Source organism: Macaca nemestrina, chromosome 2, assembly GCF_043159975.1.
Source record: "Macaca nemestrina isolate mMacNem1 chromosome 2, mMacNem.hap1, whole genome shotgun sequence".
Taxonomy (NCBI): domain Eukaryota; kingdom Metazoa; phylum Chordata; class Mammalia; order Primates; family Cercopithecidae; genus Macaca; species Macaca nemestrina.
Window position 1 is genome coordinate 81,804,742 of NC_092126.1, and position 22,059 is coordinate 81,826,800.

The 22,059-nt window shown below is 37.3% G+C and overlaps 1 protein-coding gene across 17 annotated transcripts in view; it reads right to left on the bottom strand.

The window, feature by feature from the left end:
* Positions 1 to 22,059, bottom strand: part of LOC105466009 (MDS1 and EVI1 complex locus) — a 591,474-nt gene that overhangs the window by 58,083 nt on the left and 511,332 nt on the right. For 8 of the 17 annotated variants that reach the window (XR_003014483.2, XM_011714761.3, XM_011714750.2 and 5 more), the window contains one exon: positions 1,569 to 1,703. Coding sequence is in view for 7 of the 17 variants with exons in the window: in XM_011714761.3 (XP_011713063.1) it covers positions 1,569 to 1,703 (135 nt within the window). In the remaining 10 variants the exon portion in view is untranslated. Of the gene's footprint in view, positions 1 to 1,568; positions 1,704 to 4,338; positions 4,498 to 4,584; positions 5,594 to 22,059 lie in introns of those variants that run through there. The other 9 variants (XM_011714832.2, XM_011714800.2, XM_011714847.3 and 6 more) reach the window with 6 other exon arrangements.

Sequence of the window (22,059 nt, forward strand, 5' to 3'; positions counted from 1 at the left end):
ATAAGAGTACATTTATTATAAAACACTACACACATAAATATTAAATGAAAAAATGGCTGCAAGTAGACTTAGATTGCCTACAAGTCCCATTCTTAAATCATCTTTTCACTGATTCTACAACAGTTTTATCTGTCTAAGGAAATAGCTTCCATTGTCAATAAATATGAATAGCGAACAATTATTATGATATAATTATATTATTTCACCTTAAAGCTATTATTTAAGGTCCTCCAGTTTCTTTTGTAAGGAGTATAACATTAATTCACTCACAATACCTATGTATTTCCCACATCTACAAATAGTAGGTGCTCAAAAAATATTTGTTGTTGATGGCGACAGTAACTCATATGATAGACAGGATATTTTCTGCTCACAATCAATAGCTAATTTAATAATGTTTTCCCTTGTCAATAATTCCTCTTGTTTTCTTATGGCAAGGAGAAAAAACAATTGATTGGTTTATTATTTTTGATATATGTTGAAGATTTTTAAATGATTTCCATTTAAACCTAATTTTACAATTTACTACCTCTTACACAGTTTAGTCAGTAAAAATTATCTGGTAGCTGGTAAGATGCCAAATAATAATCTCACAATAATGAATGAAATAGAGTCTTAGACCAATTGACAGTAGCTTTATTTAAGTTTTCAATTGGAAACATTTAATTTAAACTATTCTTTTTCTTGGAGATGATTTCATAGTAGATTTGCCAAGCAACCACTTCAATATGGTCTTTGAAACATATTTGATTTAGGAAACCATTGGGTTAAAAGAAATAAACGATTATAACATAATTAAATTCTAACCCAACAATGTTTATAAAACAAAAATTAATGGGCTGCATTTCTTGTTATTTCAGGTATTGTCATATTATATTACAAGATTCATATGCTAATTTTATTAAGTATAAAATATGTTTCACGATATTTTCATGATCTTTATTTCACAGTTATTGTTATTAAAGTCAACCTCACTTCATGGTCCTCCATAATGTCACAAAGCAATTTCCAGCAGGGTTACTTTTAAACTTTTTAACATATACCAAAAAAAGTATTTTAATTAATCTAAAAGTAAGTGTTCTCATTTATAATTAGGCAAATCAATATAAAATGCATAATTAGATAAGTCCACACTGATACCATGCATATAGATTTCAAATAAAACCTATATAACATTTCAAGTATATCACTTCCAATTTCTGCATAAATTCAGAAGATGTTCTTGATTAGCTCAATACCTTTCATGAATGTACCTACTATGATAGCAAAGAAAAACTGAACAGTACGCAGTAATAATACTCAGTTTTAAAATCATTCAGTCAGACCAAGAAAACTGGTGCATTTATGAAGGATACTAGTACAAAGTGAATAGACTACCCAAAGAATGTAAAGAAGGTAGTACTAAATATGACTTTGTTCAGAATTTTACTTATATTTGTGCATTATCTTTCACAATATCAACAAACAGGCCACAAGGGTCTACTGCAGTTCACTGTTACTTTTATTCTTCAGGCTCCACTGATACTTTAGTGCTCTCAAGGAAAGACAAGAAAATCCTTGCAACATACCTGATCATTTATCTGGCACGCAACGAGGTTGTGCTGATCATAACAGCCAGCAAATCTAATGTACTTGAGCCAGCTTCCTACATCTGGTTGACTGGCATCTATGCAGAACTTCACATTGTAAAACTCATCTAAGATCTGGAGGGAAGAAGATGAGAACAATCAATTGTCATATTGGCCCACTCATTAAAATAATCAGTTGTTTGAAAATATTTCATTGAAATGTATATTCCTTCTTTGGATCCTTAAAAAAAGTCAGATCACAGGCACATTAATAGAGGGGAAATGAGAAGTTACCTTGAAAATGACAACACACTGCTTTTTTTTTTTTTAAAGGAATAAAGCACTTGCAATTTGTTACAAAAACTGATTAATTGGTTTCAAAAATGCTTATTTTCATATGCATAAATTAGTGCTAATTTTATCCAATGTGATTTTTACAAAAAATAATAGTGAACAGCATATATTAACATAATATTTCTAAACATTATAGTCAATATTTCATATTTATATAGTCTCATGTAAGCATATATTTTCACATTTTTGCACTTTAAAAACTTCCATCTAATTTTTTTTCATAGTTAGCATTTCATCACTATGAAACAAATCACACTCTTAATTGAAGGAGATAATAAGATTTGTCTTATAGGTGCTTCCGACCAAACTAAAGGAAAACAAGTTAAAATAATCGATTCGGAAACACTCATGCAAAGTATGGCAAACTCAGTTAACACATGTCAATGTATGTTTCAATATTTTGTCTAGTAAGCAAAATAACAAAGCTGGCTCCTTGTGAACAAATATAAAATATATTAAAATACTGTAACGAACTGCCATCATTAGGTATACTTGTACCTTGTTATTTTTCATGAAATTTTACATTTGGCCCATCGCAATGTTAATCATTAGTTAGGACACACTAAACAAAAATTGAAGAGGGAAACTTCAATTTTTAAGGTCTTGTGTACTTAAACCAAGTTATTCTGATTCACTAACAGCAATAATGTCTTAAACATCAATATTAAAAGCTGAGAGTTGTTGACCTGATGGTGAATACTACAAAGCCTGGTAATGTTATGTCAATCAGTTAATACAAACGAGGAAGTTTCCTATCAAAGACTAAGCAATATACCTAGAACAAAAATTATTGAATTAAATAACTCCTACAGATCTCTGCTGTATGCATACCCACATAAAAGTTAAAATTAAACTCTTGAGTACTGAGACCAAAAGCAATTTTGCATAGAATTCAGGCAATCACCCAATTGCAGATTCAAGTCATTAACTCACCATATACTTCAAGAAAAACCCAGTGCTCTGAGCGCTTTAGTCAAGAAGCCCTATGAATAAGCCTTTGGCCATGAGGAAATTGAAGGGCAATAAGTTGTCCCACAATTTTAAAAAGAAAAATTAAACGTAAGATAGGGATATTGCTAAACACACACACACACACACACACACACACACACACACACACACAAATCAAACTCTTCTTTTTCAAGGACACCTCTTCACACTAACAGAGACAAAAGTGTACACTTAAATATCCTTTCTATTAAGAGGACAAATTCTAAAAATTTGTTATAAATAAAATTACAAACTTCAAGATGTTACTTCAACTCTCAGTGCTGAGTAACTCAAATGGCACTTTGAGATTTCCCCCCATCCCAGATGTTGAGAAGGTACATAAATAACAATAGCAATGCACATTTTTAAATAGTAAAAAGTTGGAGTTTGTTGTTGGGTTTTGTTGGTTTGCTCAGTCTGTTTGGTTTCTGGTTGATCTTTTGTTGTTTGTTTCCTTGACTGGCAAAAAAAAAAAAAAAAAAAAAAAAAAAAGGCAGTTCTCCTGACGCACCAAAGAAATATTTAATAAAGCCAGTGAAATGCAACACTAATTCCATTTCATATTTGCAGAGAGACGTGGAAAACTTGTTAATTTCAAAGTCAAGAAGCATCCATCCCCTTAGCTTTCAAGCATTCCCTTTTACAGGGGCAGGGAGTTAAGTATTACATATACTGCACATAAAAATTGTAGGTGTAATTTTATTCCGTGTTAACATTATTAGCATTGCCACTGTCAACAGCAAAATTAATTTTTTAAAAGGTTCATTTTCAAAGAATGTCTTTTTACATAATCTGTTACATGATTATTCAAAGATTTCACCATCATATTAACATTCTTCCTCTCAATATTATTGCCCCAAGACAAAAGCTTAGCTTTCTCCAGAAACGTTTGCCCCCTGGGTGAATTATTCACTTTTGATTTGCTAGCAGAACTGCATTTGTCTCCCAAATGTCTTAATCGTGTCGGAAATCTCGAATAAAATGAAGTAACGACACATCTTCAGTCATTTCATATAACACACTCCTGTGTTTTTAAAAGCTGTCAAGCTCCAAAGATAGCTTTAAAAAAAAAAAAAGAAAAGAAAAAAAGAAAGAAAAAAAAAACCCTTTAGGTAGACTTTAGAGAAAGGCCCTTTCAAAAAACCAACAGCAAAAGGGGGAAAAAAAATCCCCATAATCTAGCCAAAGGGTCCGAATGTGACTTTCTCGCGAAGCAGCACACGATGTTGGACAGCAAAGCTGTTACTTGGCAAGGTGGAACTCGGCCGAGAGCGGCTCCAAAGTCGCGTGGCCAGTGCCAGGAATTCAGATTTTGGCAACCGCACCTTGTGCGTCCCCGAAACCGACGGACAGAGACACACGGAGGGAGGGAAAGGAGGACAAGAGCGCAAGGAAAAGAGGCCGACAAGTCGGCAGAGAAACCCACCGAAGGCCGGACGACCCACCCCGGAGACGTGTCCAGACCGCACCGTTTCGCAGGAGGAACAAGGAAATCGCCCGGCTTAGCAACGTAGATAAGCAGCAGGGCTCCGCGAGACTGCGGGCGAGGAGGAAAGAAGGCTGGGGGCGGGGGGCGCCCGTAGAAACGGTGCCCGGGCAGGAAACTGTCCGAAGTGACAAACTTTCACATCGCCCAGACTTTTTTTCCTTTTAAAGTGAGGAGTTCTCTTACCTTTAGATTTCTATGGCCTCAACTCAGCAATAATAGGCAATCACAGAAGAATCAAAATAAACAAAATAAAATAATCAGCAGCCCCCAACGCTCCTGCACGAAAATCCTTTCAAACGATCCCGAGCAACATTTCGAGATGTTTAAAAATAATAATAATAATTTTTTTAAAGCCTCGCGTCTCGATTTCCAAATGGGTCTCTGACAACTTTGTCCGTCTCTAGGATCTGCTCTCCAGCACCACGCGTTTCGGATTTATTGTCCGCCAACAGTGTATTTTTAATACAAGAAATGAAGTCTTCTGTCGTCTGGGTGACCCGGGTTTGGTGTGTTTTGGCTTTTTCCCCCTTCCTAAATGAGCTCGGAGCTATTCCTTCTGGTTCACATCACCTCCCTCTTTTCTCACTTTCTCTTGCTCTTATCAGCCCGATGTGTAATGAAAGTTATCTGAAACCCACTAAAACTTCTACTTCTCCTTCCCAGTTCCAAGGGGGGAAAACAAGCAGGAGGAGGAGAGTTTGAAAAGGTGGGGGGCCTGGGGAGGCGAGGGGAGCTCTATCCCCCTTTCAGATCCTCCACAGCGCCTTCGCGGGTCCTGGACCCTCACGGGATCGTCCCCTTTCGCAACTCCAAGCTCAGACGCCGGGTTTCTATTTCATGAACTGTCTCTTTAAAGAGGATCTGCTCGGCCATCCAGAAAGAACCCGGGGCGAGGGAGAAAGGGAGCTATCTCCCGCCGCCCAGAGAGATCTGATCGGAAGCCAGACGGGCTCCTCTTTTAAATTTTTAAAGTGACAGCAGCCTCCTCTGGCGGGAGAGGTCACAAAAAGGTCGCCAAGACCCAAGTCCTATAGGGACAGACTGATTATGGATGCACCATCCCCCTTAAACATGTAGATTTATCCGGGTAAACAACCAATGGGGAGATCTCGCCAGGCAGGATTTCTTTCCCCAGGGAAATAGCCTCTGTTTCGATGTCCTGAAAGCACAAGTGTGGTGTGTGCGTGTGTGTGTGTGTGTGTGTGCGCGCGCGCGCGCGCGCGAGTGTGTGTGTGTGTGTGTGAGAGAGAGAGAGAGGGGGGGGGGGGGCAGAGAGAGATGGGGGATGGGAGGGATGGGGAAGGGTGGAGAAGTGCTTTCAGGGGTGTGAGGGTGTGTGCACCGAGGCGGAGGGGGCGGGGGTGGGGGGAGAGGTAACGCTGGAGGGGGCGAGGATAAAGCTTAGGGTATAGGGACGCTAGTTCAGACTAAATATAAATAGTTTGGAAATTGTCAGAAAACAGCAACCTCAAGAGTGAAAAGTTGATACGTACATTTCCAGTTTTCCACTAAGCATTAATTTTTTTTTAATTGAAACTCACACTCTAATTTATTCCCTTCCTTCTTGTAGCTAGGTCAGGAAAAGGGCGTGCAAAGTTTTCAGATCATATTTTTCTTAAAAGATATTTTAAAATCTGAAAAACTATTGGCATATAACCCATCCAAATAGCGTATTATGGGTTTAGAGAGATTGATAACTGTCTAGTGAGTTTTTCCCATTTTATTTGATACATTAATTAAAACACCTTGAACGCCAAAAACTGCAATAAGCAATTTGACAACTCAGATTATTTTTGAACTTTTAACATCATAAATGCTGCTTTTAGTAATCGGCACTCTCCTATGTTTGATAACTTTCTAATATACCTTGGGAACATTTAAACCAACACATTGTAGAAAAGACATTGGAAGAAGGAATACAGGGGATACATAGCGAAATAAAAGGGTCTACAGATTTATTCATGACCAACTTTGTAAGATTTAGTAAATCCCACTGGCTAAATGGAAGTTAACGCGTTTTTATCACAAAACTCCATTCATAAAAACAAATGGACAAAATCCAACTCCCCAGCTCAACAATGGAAAGTAAAGCAAAGTAAGCGAGTCTAGGGACACTTGCGGGGGAGAGGTGGGGCAAGAGGGGCTGGAAAGTGTGCTGACGGTTAAACTTTAGCTGCAAACGGAATAACACAAGTGCCACTCACTTTTTGTTTTCTCCAAGTGCAAATAAACGTGTAAATCCAGTAGAACTATATTTCCCCAAAATATTGATTTAAAAACAAAAATAGTAGCAAAAGGGAGGGATTGGAGGAAAGAAAATGACGAGAAGTGGTGACTAATTCGTTTCAGTGGCCTGTTATCTGTGACATTGAACTGTTATTTCAGATAATGGCCATTGTTTGAGAGAAAATCGCACAGCAGTGGTAGGTAGGACAGGAAAAATCCTTTGTAAATAACCTAAAACCCGGTCAGATATTCCCATAGAGTTGGACGTTTGAGAACCTTTAAGAGCTCCGGGTTCGTGGCCATTGATTTCCTGCCCTTCCTCAACTTGCCCATTGTCGGAGCTTTTTTTTTTTTTTTTTTTTTTTTTTTTTTTTTTTTTTTAATTTAGCCATAAATTGGACCGGCTCGAGCTATGAGCTGTTCTATTTTCTTCCTGTCAGGATGAGGGATTTGTTTTATGATGCATTGTGTATTAAATACAAGTAATCTGGGGAACCGATTGCTTCAGACAGTGCGACCTGATCAGGGGGTCTGGGAGCTCAGCGCCCCAACCCCTGCCCCAGCCCTGCAGCAACCCCCCCACCTCCTTGCCCTTTACAAAACTGCTTTCAAAACGAGGAAACGTAGATAGGTAAATAAAAGGTGGTGTGGAATCATTGGCAGGTCCTGGCTAAATTAGGATTTCGTGGAAAGGGCCTCCGAGTTTTTTCCCCTACATTGGCTTCGGGTGGGGGGAGGCGGAGCGACTTTCAAGGTCTGGATACTTGCAGGTACGGCAGGACGCCGGTAGATGGCATTGCGCTCCGAAATAAAGCGCAGCGCCAGCGGCTCCAGCCACCCAGGTGAAACCGCCTCTGCCCGCCAGGCGCCGGCAACCCCGCTCTGCCTTCCGCCTCGCCCGCCGTTCCGCGTCCTCCCGAGCTTCACAACGGGAGGAGGGCACACTGCAGTCCAGGCCTGCAGACATCAGCCTGAGCGAAGGCTATTCCTACGTCTGAGTTTCTCTTCCCCAAATATAACCAAGAGCGAATGCTTACCCTCCGAGACCTTGGAAGATGTACCTAGAAGAATGGAGAATTTATTGCATCATCATTATTATTATATTAATATCATCATTATCGTCATCATCAGTCTTGTTCTCCACTGAATAAATTGTGAAAAAGACTAAAGGAAATCATCAGAAGGACCTGGGCAAAGGAAGCTAACAGAACACTAAATCTTAATCTCTCTCTCTCTCTCTCTCTGTGTGTGTGTGTGTGTGTGTGTGTGTGTGTGTGTGTCTGTCTGTCTGTCTGTCTCTCTCCTCTCCCCCACCTCATCCCACTCCCTTTCTCCTTTGGGTATATAACAATAACTTCATGTAAAGGCAGAGTCATCTCACTTTTTCTTGACACAACTTAAAGTTTAAAGATAGGGTTCTGAAATCCCACAGTAGTTAGACTGGCCTTGTTTCTCATGAAAGGGGCTTCTCGCTATTTAAATAAGAATTCTTTAGAAGACCTGATCCGTCTTCCCCAATAAATGAATGAAACAGGAGAGAAGGTTAGAGGAAAATGTTTTTGCAAGGGGCTTGCAAAAACCCCTGTGAGCTTGCTTTCCATCAGAAGGTTTCTAAAACAATAAATAAATACAAGGAGCCAAATACCATCACCAATTCACTTTATTCCTTGGGATTTCTGGTGAAATCTGTTTACAGTAGTTCCCAGTTACAAATTAATCTGCAAAAGCCGCTGTCTGCTCAGCAGTAATCAGTACCATGCGTGTTCTGCAGTGTTTAGCACTGCCCTTGAAATGGGCTATTAAAAATAATGGTTTTACTATAATCTCAAACCAGCTTTAATTTGCAAACATGTATCAGGACAGATGATCTAAATATTAAGGGGATGGAGTAGGAGAACAAACTATAACAAATGTATAGCTTCGGGGAAAGCAGAAAATGGAATGATTCATCAGTGATGTTTAAAAAGAGAACCAGATTTTAAAAACATTTTTCCAGAAGGAATGATTATTTTTTCTTTCTTGTTCTGTTAATTGTTGTTTACCAGGAAAAGGGCATTGGAAAATATGAGGGTTGAGTGTGAGCTGATAGATTTTCTGGGAGTTGTAAAGATCCCCCTTTGGCTGATGGCAGCGCTGGGGTGGGAGAGGTTAATGTGTTTTCTTCCTGGTTTGAAAAGGGCATAAACCCTCCTCAGGCCCCTTCCTTCCTTCCCCAGCTGTGTGGATTGCAGAATCTTTAAAAAGCCCAAAGATTTCCAATAAGGCCACTGGCTCTGCCTTCATTGTGTAACTGTTTATTTAAAATAAGTCAATATATTAGTTAAAGCAGTAAGAAGTTAGTGCTCCAGTATTCAAGTGATTCCCACAAGACTGTAAACTGATGCCTCTTTTAAGCCTTAAACTTCATGATCGTCCCAGAAGTAAAAGTTCTAATGGAGACCCTATGGGCATGGTACATTCCAGCACATCATTAAAGGAAAGAAAAGCAGTCCAGCCAAAGCCAGATGAAATGACTGCACTGTCCACTTTTAATAGGCTTCCTGTGGACAAACAGCACTGTAACACTCTGCAGAGGACAATATTTAAAAACAAGACAACTTGCTGGCAGTTTTCAATACCATAAAGTTAATAAAGTATGTTCCCATTCACCCTGACATTATGTTTTTAGTTTATAGAGGAAGGCACTTTATAACCTCAGTCTAAGTTCCCTTAATTCTGCAGCTTTGAGTTTCTTGAGGTGGCTAAATATACACTAAACTCCAAGCCTAACATTTTTGTTTTAACATTATTTTTCTGTAGCTTTTCAAGAATGTACATGTGCATTTTTACATTTCTCAAGTGGAGTTTTATTCATTGAGATTCTGTTAAATCCTGTTTCATATGGTTCATGTCAAGAAGCATGAAATAATCTGAGAAAATGACATTTGGCTGAACAATAAGTGCCTGCTAATTAAATTAGCTTCGTGTATAGATATTGATGTGTGTTTAAAAAGAAAATCAATGCTTCCTTTTCCGTGTCAGAATAGGATTTTGTAAAATCTTACCTAACCTAACGGACACAAAGATAAGAAATAATGTAAGTATGTCTTTTAGGACTCAAGAGACTTCCCACTAATTCATATATAAATATTTCTCCCAATTTGTCTTTTCTCCTACTCCTCTAAATTCTCTACCACCCACAATTTCTTCTCCCAAATCTTTTTATTTAATACAGTAAACTTTGTAATGAAGCATGACCTTTAGGCAAGATAAACTAGATCAGAACGCCATGAAATTTAAGGTAATATTCTGTTTAATTTCAATACTTTCTATTTTTTAATTTAGTAAGTATTTTGCAAGCTTGGTTCTCTAAGCATGAATGTGAATTCTGTGATGCTTTGATCAGGCAGATCCAGTGAAACAGTCCAGCACAATACAAATTTACCAACAAAAATGCTGTGACTGTCTATAGCCCCCAACACATATCACCACTGCACTGGAGAGAGATTACTGGTGACTCTTGGTGGACTCTGCCTTTTTTTTTTTTTTTTTTTTTTTTTTTTTATCTATTGGGGTGTGCCGTTAGAAAAGAGGAAATTAAAGGTTAAAAAAAAATGAAAATAAAAAATTTCCCTTGGTCTGGAAATGGGCCCGACTGAAAGCATGTTAATCTCCACCTCAGTAATTTGGTTCTCCAGGAGAAGACAGAAGCCCTGCTGCTGTGCCCTGCACTTCATAAATCACATCTTTATGTGGACAAGGTCAGGGCACCTAACAGCTCAGACATGGGCCTTTGCAGTGGCTCGAGGATTCAGGCATGTTTACTCTCCTATTCGGCTCTCCGAGGAGTAGTCCAGCACGCTTCTAATTACTTTTGATTATTTTCATTTGCTGGGGTCAGTCTGGCTTGCCAGGACTGCTGGAGGGTTGATTTCCTACAAATCTTGATGTCTTTGTAGGACGGCACTGTGTGCGTTCAGAATTAGCACCCCGTTATTGTCCCTACAGCATGGGATCCTTCATAAATAGACATGGTGATAACAAAAGTTTCCCCAGTGAACCATCACCTACTTCCTTTCTTATTAATTAACTATACAAGCATAATCACCTAGCTGATCTTTTCCCAAAATGCCAAAGATTTTAACAGTTCAATATTTTATAGTATATTTGGCCAGAATGAGAGCGGATTTCTTTTTTGCTTCGATTTTAAAATATATTTAGTAACGACCAGCAGCTCTTCGGAAACTAAGATGAAGTACTTTGCTGAAACAGCTCTGGTGAATAAATTATTACACTCAAAAGTTTTATTTTTCTAAACTCCAATTAAGGTTACCATATTTAAAATATTTTTTGCTGGACTATTTTGATGTGTTTCAGTCCTAAGCTATGATGCTGAGTGGTTAATGCACAGCAACAAATTTATACCAAGTTTAAATGAAAATATCATGATAAAATAAAAATGTTAATAAAATACTGTAAAATTTTGGTAGCAAAATAGAGACAATAGAGAAATATTTCCCAAAAGTAGAGATGTTTAACTCTTTGATGGATATTTATTACAAGATATATTCAATAAATAAATGATGAAAAAATAAATACAAAAACTAAGACATTCACAAAAAAATGCATAACATATCAGTCTAGTTGTTCAGACAATTGGTATTTTTATATCACTAGGAAAAATTACTATTATCCTTTTATTTTATAAAAGGTAACTTTGCTTATGATTATCATTAGTCTCAAAAGGTGAAATCCCTCATTCTTTTTAACTTTATACTAAATAAGTGAGGTAGTAAGTGCTTTTGGAAGAAACCTCAACTCTATAAGGAATTCATTTTTCATTATTTTATTAATTTTAATTAATTCAATCTTTCAATATAGTATTTAGCACATTATGCAATAACTCCAGGGTCAGCTTCTTCCCTTGAGCTTTAGAAACACCATTTAAGAATACTTTTAGACTCATAATCTTGTGGGGAAAGTTTGTTGGAAGCTTGATTTTCCTCCTGTCTCCACGCCTAGCTGTGTACCTTTGGGTAAGTCACTTAACCTTTGAGTAGGTTTCCATGAAAGTTTCATAATATCAGCCTATTACGAGTGTTGGGAAAATAAATTGGGTAACGTGAGTGTGAACTGCTCAGAGTTTATGGGAACAGGTCAAAATACTGTAAGTTTCACATTATTTGTGTTTGTGTAATGGGTTAGAGTAAACTTACATACATGCACAATAAGGAACAGTCTGACCTATACTTTGGGGAACAGCAAAGTGTAAGTATTTTTGTATCCTCTTTCTCCCATTCCAGTGTCAGTTGCCCTAATCCTTACCCTGACCTTGGAAGGGAAGAATTTTAAGAAAAATGTTTTTTTTCTCTCAAGCTGTGCTACCCACGAAGATGTCCATCTCTGTCTGGCTTGCAGCTGAGTTTGTTCTGTTCTACCCACTGTGTTCTCTGCCAATCAGTAAGAGAGAGTATTCTGAGGCAAAGGTGGAATACCATTGAGTTTCAGAGCCCTAGAAACTAGGGTAAGAACACACACATACACACCTTGGACTAGTTTTAAGTCAATAATTGTTATCAAGGCCAGGAAATTTATTCTCTACAATGTCTCCTGGTAGGTAGACTTTAAGTACCAAGAGGACAGGAATTGGGTCTATCTTTTTTGCCCCTATTGCCCAGAGTCTACCATAATGCATGACATCAAGTATTTAGTAGATGTTTGTTGAAAAAAAAAGTGGAAAAAAAAAAGTGGATCAGGTCCTTCCTTGACTTCCATTCTCACCTAGTTTGAATGCCTAACTTGGATGCCTGTTACCTCTAGTCTGAATTATTGCAATGATCTCCTACCAGATCCTCTGACCACCATTCACTCTCCCACCAGTGTAAAGTCCTTGATGTTAATCCTCTCAACCATCTGCTGTTACTTATTCCCTTGCTCACAGTTTTTCAGTGAGCTCCAATTGCCTAACAATTCAGTATAAATTCATTCCATTTTTTTTTTTTTTTATAGAATTCAATGAGGCAATGTACGTAAATCACTTAAAATCATGCAGAGGATATAGGATGTAGTCAATAGAAAATAGCTATTATTATTGGTATTGCTATTATAAGTTTAATTGCTATCATTATTATTGCTCAGCCTATAATTTATTTTGCCTTAGTTATCTTAGATAAAATCTTATCCATCCTTCTAAACCAACCAATTTTTATGCCCACTGATTTTTACCACCCAAGCTTGACATTTGCATCCTTTACCCCAAATTATCTGTGCTTCTCTCCTGGTTTATAGCCAGTTCTTCCTTACTTACTGGTGTGTCCTTAATGCTCTTGTCCTCCTAAGGACCACTGTAGGATTTTTAAGGGCGGAATCAAGTTTTGTTCCTACTGACATCTTCAGTAGCAGCTTTTCGTCATAAACTAAACTGTCTTTGAGCCTCTTTGTAAGAATTAATTATGGCTAAGTGTGTGGGGAATTACTTTATTTACATCCAAGCAAACTTGGTTATTTAACACTATTCCCCCTTAGGAATCAGTTGATGCAGTGATAATTCTCTTTCAGGGATTTAGAAAGGAATTCCTACCACTGCTGCTTATCCAGATAGCACAATATTGCCACACTCGCCTCACCTCATGTTTCCATTTCTTTACCATCTCTCTCCTTTCTCTGGGCACAAATCCTGGACAATATCTTGGACTCCTCTTCTTCCACTGTCCCCAATAAATAGTCATTGGTTCAGTTGGTCTGTTAAATTGTTTCTACAGGAAGCTCATTTTCCCACTGGCACTGGTCTAGTGAAGGCCATTGTCCTTTTAGGCCTGAGTTTTTGTGGCATTTTTACACCAAACATTAGTCTTCCTAAAAGAACAAAGTTATAACAATGCTTTGCTTTACCTAAAAACAAAAGGTAAAAAGCAAAAACCAAAAGAAAAACTGCATTAACAAAAACTCCAATGGATCCTGATTTGCTAGAAAATAAAGCCCCTAATCCAATATGCAATCTCCTCCTCTACAATTTGATGTCCAATTTATCTTCTTTCTAGGCCCATTTCCTGCTTGTTTCCTCTACACAAATCTTTAGCACTGGTTAACAACTGGAAATATGAATAGAAGCTCTTGGCCCTTCAACTGCGCTGATATAGGTCCTTCACTTCTCTTACCTCTCATACTGACAGCATTCAGGAGATGAAACAATAGATCAAGTAGGTAAAGGGATAGTTCCATTCATCAAGCTCCTGCAAAGCCTTCCAGGTTCTCTTCCTTGAAATTTTTACAGTATGTAATATTAAAACCATTTACTAATTAGTCATTATACTTAAAATCATTTGGGATATTTCTGTGATCAGCCAATCTGCCTGTAGACTGTTCGATGGCAGGAAACATCCTTCACACCAGCATTTTCTAATTGGTTACTAGAAAACTTATTAGCAGATATTCCCTGGAAATCGGCTCTGAGGTCAACTCAGAGCTAACTTCACCCAGTGGATAAAGATAGCTCCCTCTTGGAGCTTCACGATGAGCACCAATGTACTAAATACTCTTAAGTCTAAAACTCTGAAAGTCTAGGAAGTCCTTTAGTAAAGAGACCTATTTGGCTTATTCAACCAGGCATCATCACAGGTAATTAAGCTTATATGAAAGCCCTCTCCCCTTCCACTGGAACACCTAAGGAAAACAATTTTGTAAGTAAAGTTTTATATTACTTTGTTTCAGAAAAGCGTAAATATCCCCATACATATATTTTTCTATCAGCTGACTGTTCTCAACTCTTGATAAAAAAAAATAGTCCCTACAAAACAGTCACAAAAAAATAAAGACAAAATGAAGCTTCCACATTTTAATCAACTTGAAAGCATTTGAAAAGTCTATAAAGCTCACAAAGAAAGTAGGTTATCAGTAAACTCTAGCCAATTGATTCTTTGCCTGTGAACTATTACAATAGTATTTGAGTACACGACCTGAGAATCTTCCAAAGGAATATGTACAATCTCATTTCAAGATCAACCCACTTCTTCCTATCCTCCCCCATTAGAAGTCCTTCTAAAGCAAAGATTTTTACAATGGCATATTCCCATGCAATGTTTTATATTATTTAGATTTTTCTTAATAAGATTTGGCATTATCTAGATATGCATTTCCCTAGGAGAAAGAAAAGCAGCAGTGAAATCTCCATCTAAGGATGCCCGAATTAAACCTTTAAGAATTCGCCTTTTTTCCAGCTTTTGATATTAGATTCATGTGTTACGCCTGCCCATGACTGTCTAACCACTAAACTAGCTAGACATTAAATCAGATGGCATACAAAATTACAGGAATTTGATCTTTAGATAAACCACAAACCTTGATGAACTAATGTTGTTCCAGATGAATTAACTCATCATCCTGAGAAACAGAACATTTCATAGGAGCGAACACACAGTCCTCTCTGCAAAGAGCACTAATGGTTGTGAGGCTGTGATTAATTTGTGTTCTATTGAATATGCTTGCTTCTATTGAAAGTACACCTAAAGAGGTATACACTAAAGGAAGGAAGAAGGCTTAGTCAGGCAATTCTGCCCTCAGAATAATTGCCCCCCTCCAAATCTCTGATGGCTGATGCTGCATATTACTTATACTTGGTTATGATGTCTGTTACAGAGTTAAGAAACAAAGAATGTGTTAAGTTATTATCAATGATTTCATGAAACATTTATCCTTTCTCTATGTTGGAAGTCCTAAAATTTCATTTTACTATTTTAATGACTATAGCCAAACACTTAAAAGATAAAGGTAACAACACTACAGAGTCAGAAAAGTATGTTTAGTTTATAATCCATTTAGTGAGTGTCACATCTTATGATACATATCAAATGGTAAAATGTCAAAATATTCCAATAGCAGTTAAAGTACCAATACAATCTCTATATCATTGTGAAAATATGGACATTGATTTCAGCAGTAGCTTTGAAAATATCTTTCTGTAAATTTTGTTGAGTCAATTATTCAACTTCAAATAAAACCTTAATATAGCCTGTCTATAGACTCCAGAATTAAGTACTGGTCAACTTCCAAGAAGCAGATTCTCAAAGGTATTTGTGTTTTGTATGTAGTTCTTGGCTGGAAAACAAATCCAAGTTTGCTAAGGCAGTGCCCTACAACTAGAAGGGGGAATGCCAGAAGGGACATGAATGGAAATACTTAAAGAGGAAAGAAAAATATGCACCCTGATTCACACATAATTTCTCTCCACATATAATCTGCACTGCCAATTTATAAATAAACCATACAGCTAGATCATGATGTGGAGAACACTGAAATTATGAGCCTAGGAAAGTGATTGAAATGACTACAGGTTTAAAATTTTTAACTCATACTTTTGTCTAATATTACATTTTGCCTTGTACAATTTCATATTCCTCCTCCCCACATCCATTCTACAAGAGCAGGCGAAGTTCAAAAGTTCTCAGAAAAAGTGTTGATTAATTAAATTTAAATGATTCACTAAGTGTTTTAGCTATGTAACTTTTAAAAAATGTTGTGGTGGTTGTTGTCCCTGGAGAAATTACCATAAAACTGTTCATCATTGTCTGTATATGATCTCCTTGGTAATCAGTGTTGGAATATTTCAAGAAAGTCATTACAAAAGTCTTTATAAAAATATATTTTGCTGAATTTTAATCTTGGAAAACACAGTGACGTCACAACATATACACATTCAACTTACTAATATTCAACTATTACAAACAGAGAGAAATGGAAGGGAGGGAGTATGGATGAGAGAAAGAGGGAGAATGAATGAGCCTTTACCCAGGAAAGAGCATGAGATGGAAACATGAATCATCTGTTTCCTCAAAAGGAATCAGTGTTCAAATGCCCTTTGTACTATGAGTATCGTGTTCCATCAGGTGTGACTCTCGGATTTAAAGGTATGTATTTTTCACACCATGCATCCTCTGAATGCAAATATACCACTTCCTCTGGTGCGCGTCTGAAGCCACGGTGATCCATTCCAACACTGGATGGTTCAAGAGCTGAGCAGAGAAAAATTTTGAATACTTGATTTTCAACTACCTGCTCACTGTAGAACCTAAGCTCTCAGTAAGATGTAAATACACTGAATTTGGTTTCATTTATGAAAAATATTCCATTGCAATGACAAGATAAATAATTGAGACAATTAGTGTGTTTTTATGCATAGTGGGGTGCAAACCAGCATTTCTGTAATTATTCCCTAACCCCCAAAATTTTTTGTGTGTGGTCCAGGTGATAACCGAGGTTCATGGCTCTCATAACTCAAATCTCGAATCACCCATACCTAGGACGAAGTGCCAGTCATCTGTTTTCACAAACTTCCTGCCTTTCATGGCCTTTCACAGGGAAGGTGATGGGCTGTACATGGTAAGCTGCCATAATGAGGTAGGAAGTTTTCTTCCTAGGGCCCAGTAAACTACAAGCTTCCCCTCAGCAAAAAGGAAAACACTTGGTCTCATGAGCAATCAGTTTCATCCACAGTTTCCTGCTAGACCATAGCCTTCTGATGTTAGAGCCCTCGATGGAGTCTGCTTCTAGTTATGTGACATTGAGTTGCTTCAACTTCTTCAGCCTCTAAAATTGTGGGCCAGGCATGCTCACGCCTATAATCATTCCAGGACTCTGGGACACTGAGGCGGGCAGATCATGAGGTCAGGAGTTTGAGACCAGCCTGACCAACATAGTGAAACCCCATCTCTACCAAAAATACAAAAAATTAGTTGGGCATGGTGGCAGGCACATGTAATCCCAGCTGCTTGGGAGGCTGAGGCAGGAGAATTGCTTGAATCCAGGAGGCAGAAGTTGCAGTGAGCCAAGATCACGCCACCACACTCCAGCCCGGGCGACAGCGTGAGACTCCATCTCAAAAAATAATAATAATAATAATAAATAAATGAATAAAAATAAATAAATAAACAAAATTGCAATAATGGGACTTATAGGAAGTTATTAGGGTTAAACAATTGAGGTGAAGTATATAAAGCATTGAGTGTAATGGTAAATAGAGACTCATAAAGAAGTATGGTACTTGGAGAGATAGCATAAATCCAAATAAAAATTTTAAAAAAGAAGTTTAGGATAGTGACTAACAACACAGACTCTGCAGTGGGGCAGCCTGGATTCAAATCACAGCTTCGCTATGTGCTTGGGCTGTGGCATATTTAAAGTTACTTATCACCTTGGTTTCCTCCTTTGTAAAATGAGTATAATGATAAGAAGTATCTCGTAGGGCTGTTGAGAGGATTAAACGCGATAATCCACGCACAGCACTTCACTTAGTGTCTATCACATAATAAGCACCTAATAAGCATAAGCTATTATTAAATGGAGTTCTAACTCAATAAAATAGTTGGTACTTTCTACGCAAATACCCTCTGTGGTTTTTTTGTTGGTGGTGGATTTTTATATCGCCATCTTTATATAAAAAGAGAAACAAATATTTTGTCCCTTTGATTTATTTTCTGGTTAGTCAGGCAGCAATTTGCTTCTGAGAAACAGATGAAAACATACAGAGCCAGAGTAACCAAAATAAATGATAGGAATACAAATTCACACATACAAATTCATAATGGTGTCCAAACACTAAGCCAGAAATCGCAATCTGAATGGGGAAAAACATTTTCTAAGAAAGGACTTTTTTGGAGACAGGTGAAAAAACATATGAAGAAAAATAAGAATCTTCAAAATTACACTAGAAATGATATGTGTTTTTTTAAAATAAACCTTGAACAGAAATTACATTTGAATGACATTTTCCTCAATATTTGAAGTAAGCTAAATGAATAAGATCTAGTACTTGATAGCACAACAGGGTGACTACTATATTGTACATTTTAGAATAACTAAAAGAGTATAACTGAGTTGTTTATAACACAAAGGAAGGCTGAATGCTTGAAGTTATTGATAGCCTCGTTTAACCTGATTAGATTATTATGCGTTGTATGCCTAGATCAAAATATCTCAGGTATCCCATAAATACATACACCTGCTATGTACCCACAAAAATTAAAAACTAAAAATGTTTAAATATATATATTTCTTCAGAATGTGGTAAAAAGAAGATGAAACATTCACAGAAAAGGAAGGACAATACACAGGATAAGACATTAGTGTGAATCCAGAGGATCTCAGTAGACACTGTTTGATTTTGGGTGCAAAAATTGTTTCTGCTGGCTGGAAGTTTATGTTACAATAGCAGGACAATGAGTTCAACATGTAAACCAACTTAGTTCAATTTACTCCACAAGTGTTCATGAGGAATCTTCTATATTCTGGCACATCATTTGACACTGAATGTGCACTGATGATTAAGTCATGGTCACCACCTTTAATGAGCTCTAAAATCCAATGGAAAAAAATCTATTGGGTTGGCCATTGGTTACATACCACACCCTATACTTAGTCATAAGGGAACAGAACCATGCATGGATCCTGGTGAATCACTGCCACTACTGGGAAGACCAAACCTAGTATAAGTGCTGGCAATGGCAGCTGAGCCTCAGCATCCTTATATACAGCAAGAGAGACACAGTCTTATTTTTACATACTTACCTTGACACCACCATCAAAAGGGGTCTGAGACAGATATTTACAAATTCCCTAAGCCAACAGTTCAGAATTTAGAGGATACAGATAGATCTAAAAGAAGACCTAGGACTTTTTTTTTCCTGATTAAAAAAAAATACTTACTGGTCACAGATTAAAGACAAACCATTCACTCATTCATCCTCTCCATGTTCCAGGTACTATGTTGATGGTAAAGAGAGAAGATAAATATACTGACCACCCATCTGTGATGGTTTTAAAATATATTTAGAAATTTTAAAATTTCTCTCCCCTTCTTCAAAAAGTGGTCTAATTCTCCTCACATTGAATATAAGCTGGACTTAGTGACTCACTTCCAATAAACAGAATTAGGAGAAAGGGATGATATGTGAGTTCTGAGGCTTGGTTAAAAGAGTCTCTCTCTCTGTCTTTCTCCCTGTCGTTCATGTGCTGTGAACATGATGTAGCCTGTAGAACGGTCTATGCAGGGAACAATTAGGACCTGCCAGCTATGTGAAAGGGTGGCCTTGGAAAACAAATTATCCAGCCTCAGTCCAATCTTTAGATGACCACAGCTGCCATTTTACTTACGACCTGATGAAACCCTGGACCACAATTGCCCAGATAGCTGAGCTACCCCCGAATTCCTAAACCATAGAAACTGAGAGCACTAAATGTTTACTGTTGTTTTCAGCCATTCAGTTTTGGGATAATTTGTGATGCAGCAATAGACACCAAGCACACCAGCCAAAGCTCTTTGGTGGATACAGAGAATTCAGTTGCCTGATGTCCTCAGACCATCACAGAATAGCTCTGGGATATTTTCCTAGCCCCCACATCACTCTCTCCGATTCCTTGGCTCTTGACTCACAGGTTGAAAATTACCAAACCAAATATGCTGCAGGATAAGGTTTGGAAGGCAGAGGGAATAAAAAATTAATATTAAACCACTGTCCCTGCCGTTAAGTCCCATGCAATCTATTTAGAGAGACAAGACTAAGCTACTTGAAAGAATGGCAAATAGTACAAGACTGTACGTCATTAAGTACTAAATTATGTCGTTCGAATGATAAGTGCTGCAGAGATTCAAAAAGAAGGGAGATGTATAAAGGATGGCATGGTACAGGAAGCTTCATGAAAGAGGTGAGACTTGCTCTCATTCAAAAGATAGGCAAAAGTGGAAAATAATATTACTGGGAGCTTAGGCAAAACATATTTTCAATGTTCATTTAACTGTTTTGCAAAAAACCCAGCATACTATTGTTCATTAGGTGTGTCAAATCATCCTCACATGTTTTAAAAATATAGATTGTAGTAGCTTAGGTATGTTTATCTTCATGTGTGTGCTCCAAACAGATTAATTTTCCGATGGATTCCAATATACTAGACAGTTTCATACTAAGTGCTGGGTGAATCTGTCAGAATAAATTAAAGGAAAATTTAACAGTAATTCTTCTGGTAAAATATGAAAGCAGTAAGAGTAATTCTTTTTTAATCTAATAATTACTAACACACTAAAGGTTCCTATCCAGGCATAACGTTTTGTAGGCAAACTAGAAGTATTTTATTTCGGATAATGGGTCTTCCTATTTTGTTTAACAACCAAGGACATTATATCTACATATATTCAACTCATTTGCAATAATGATAATAATATAACAAAAAGCACAAAACACTTTTAAATCTTAAGCATAATGCCTAAATATGTACTATTCAGTGCAGTTTTCTCTGCTGTAGTTACTTAAAAATAGGCCCCTGGATTTAACTTATTTGTAAATAATTTGGCTAAGATTGGATATGTAGGCAAAAGATATCCATTCATCTTTTCTCTTTTAAAGCAAGCGTACTTAAATATTTTATTTCTAACATTAGTCAGTCTTGTTAATTTCACTCATGTATTCCTTCATTCAGAAACAAATCAGACATAACCCTTGCCAAATGCTCATCTTTGAAAACTCCACTGGCAACAATGTGGCAAGTGTATTGGGGTAGGGGGAGGGCAAGTGGATCCTGGGTGACCAATTAGCAAGTCATTGAAGTAGTAGAAGTAATAGATGCTGGCAAGATGATAAAAAATAGTAATTATAATACAATCTTTATTAAGTGCCTATTCTATGTAGAAAGCTTAGTATACATCATTTCATGTAACAGCTCACTAACAGATTACAAGGTGATTATTTTCCTTGTTTTACAGATGACAAAACTGAACTCAATAAGACTGAAAAAAGAAGTAGCCCAAAGTCACCTAACTGGTAGGTATTAAAAATGGGATTCAAACTCTGATCAATCTGCCTATATATTCTGCCATGTTCTTTTCCAAGGCTACACTATTTCAGACGTAATGACCTGAAAGACTGGTCTGTTAAGAAGCCAAAGATATCATGTCCTTGGTAATTGGGAGTTGGCATTTAGGGTCACTGTGAGCCAACCAGTGACTGACAGGGACTCTTAGGACCCCTAATATCAGTTTAATAATAAACATTAGATTAATAAAAGAGGCACCACTAGTGGGTATTTTCAAGACCAAAATATACTCTGGGAACATCAGGGAATCTATGCTGTGTACTAGTAATTAAATGGAGGCCAGTGAAGCAACATGATTTTGCCAAGGCTCAATCTTAATCAAAGTAAGAACCAATTTGAACCGATGTTTGGTTTGTGATATCATGCTATTTTTTCAATTAGTTTTTCATTGATTAAATATATTTAAATTATAGTTGATATGGTTTGGCTCTGTGTCCCCACCCAAATCTCATCTTGTAGCTGCCTTAATTCTCACATGTTATGGGAGGGACCCAGTGGGAGATGATTGAATTATGGGGGTGGGTCTGTCCTGCACTGTTCTCATGATAGTGAATGAGTTTCATGAGATCTGATGGTTTTAAAAACGGGAGTTCCCTG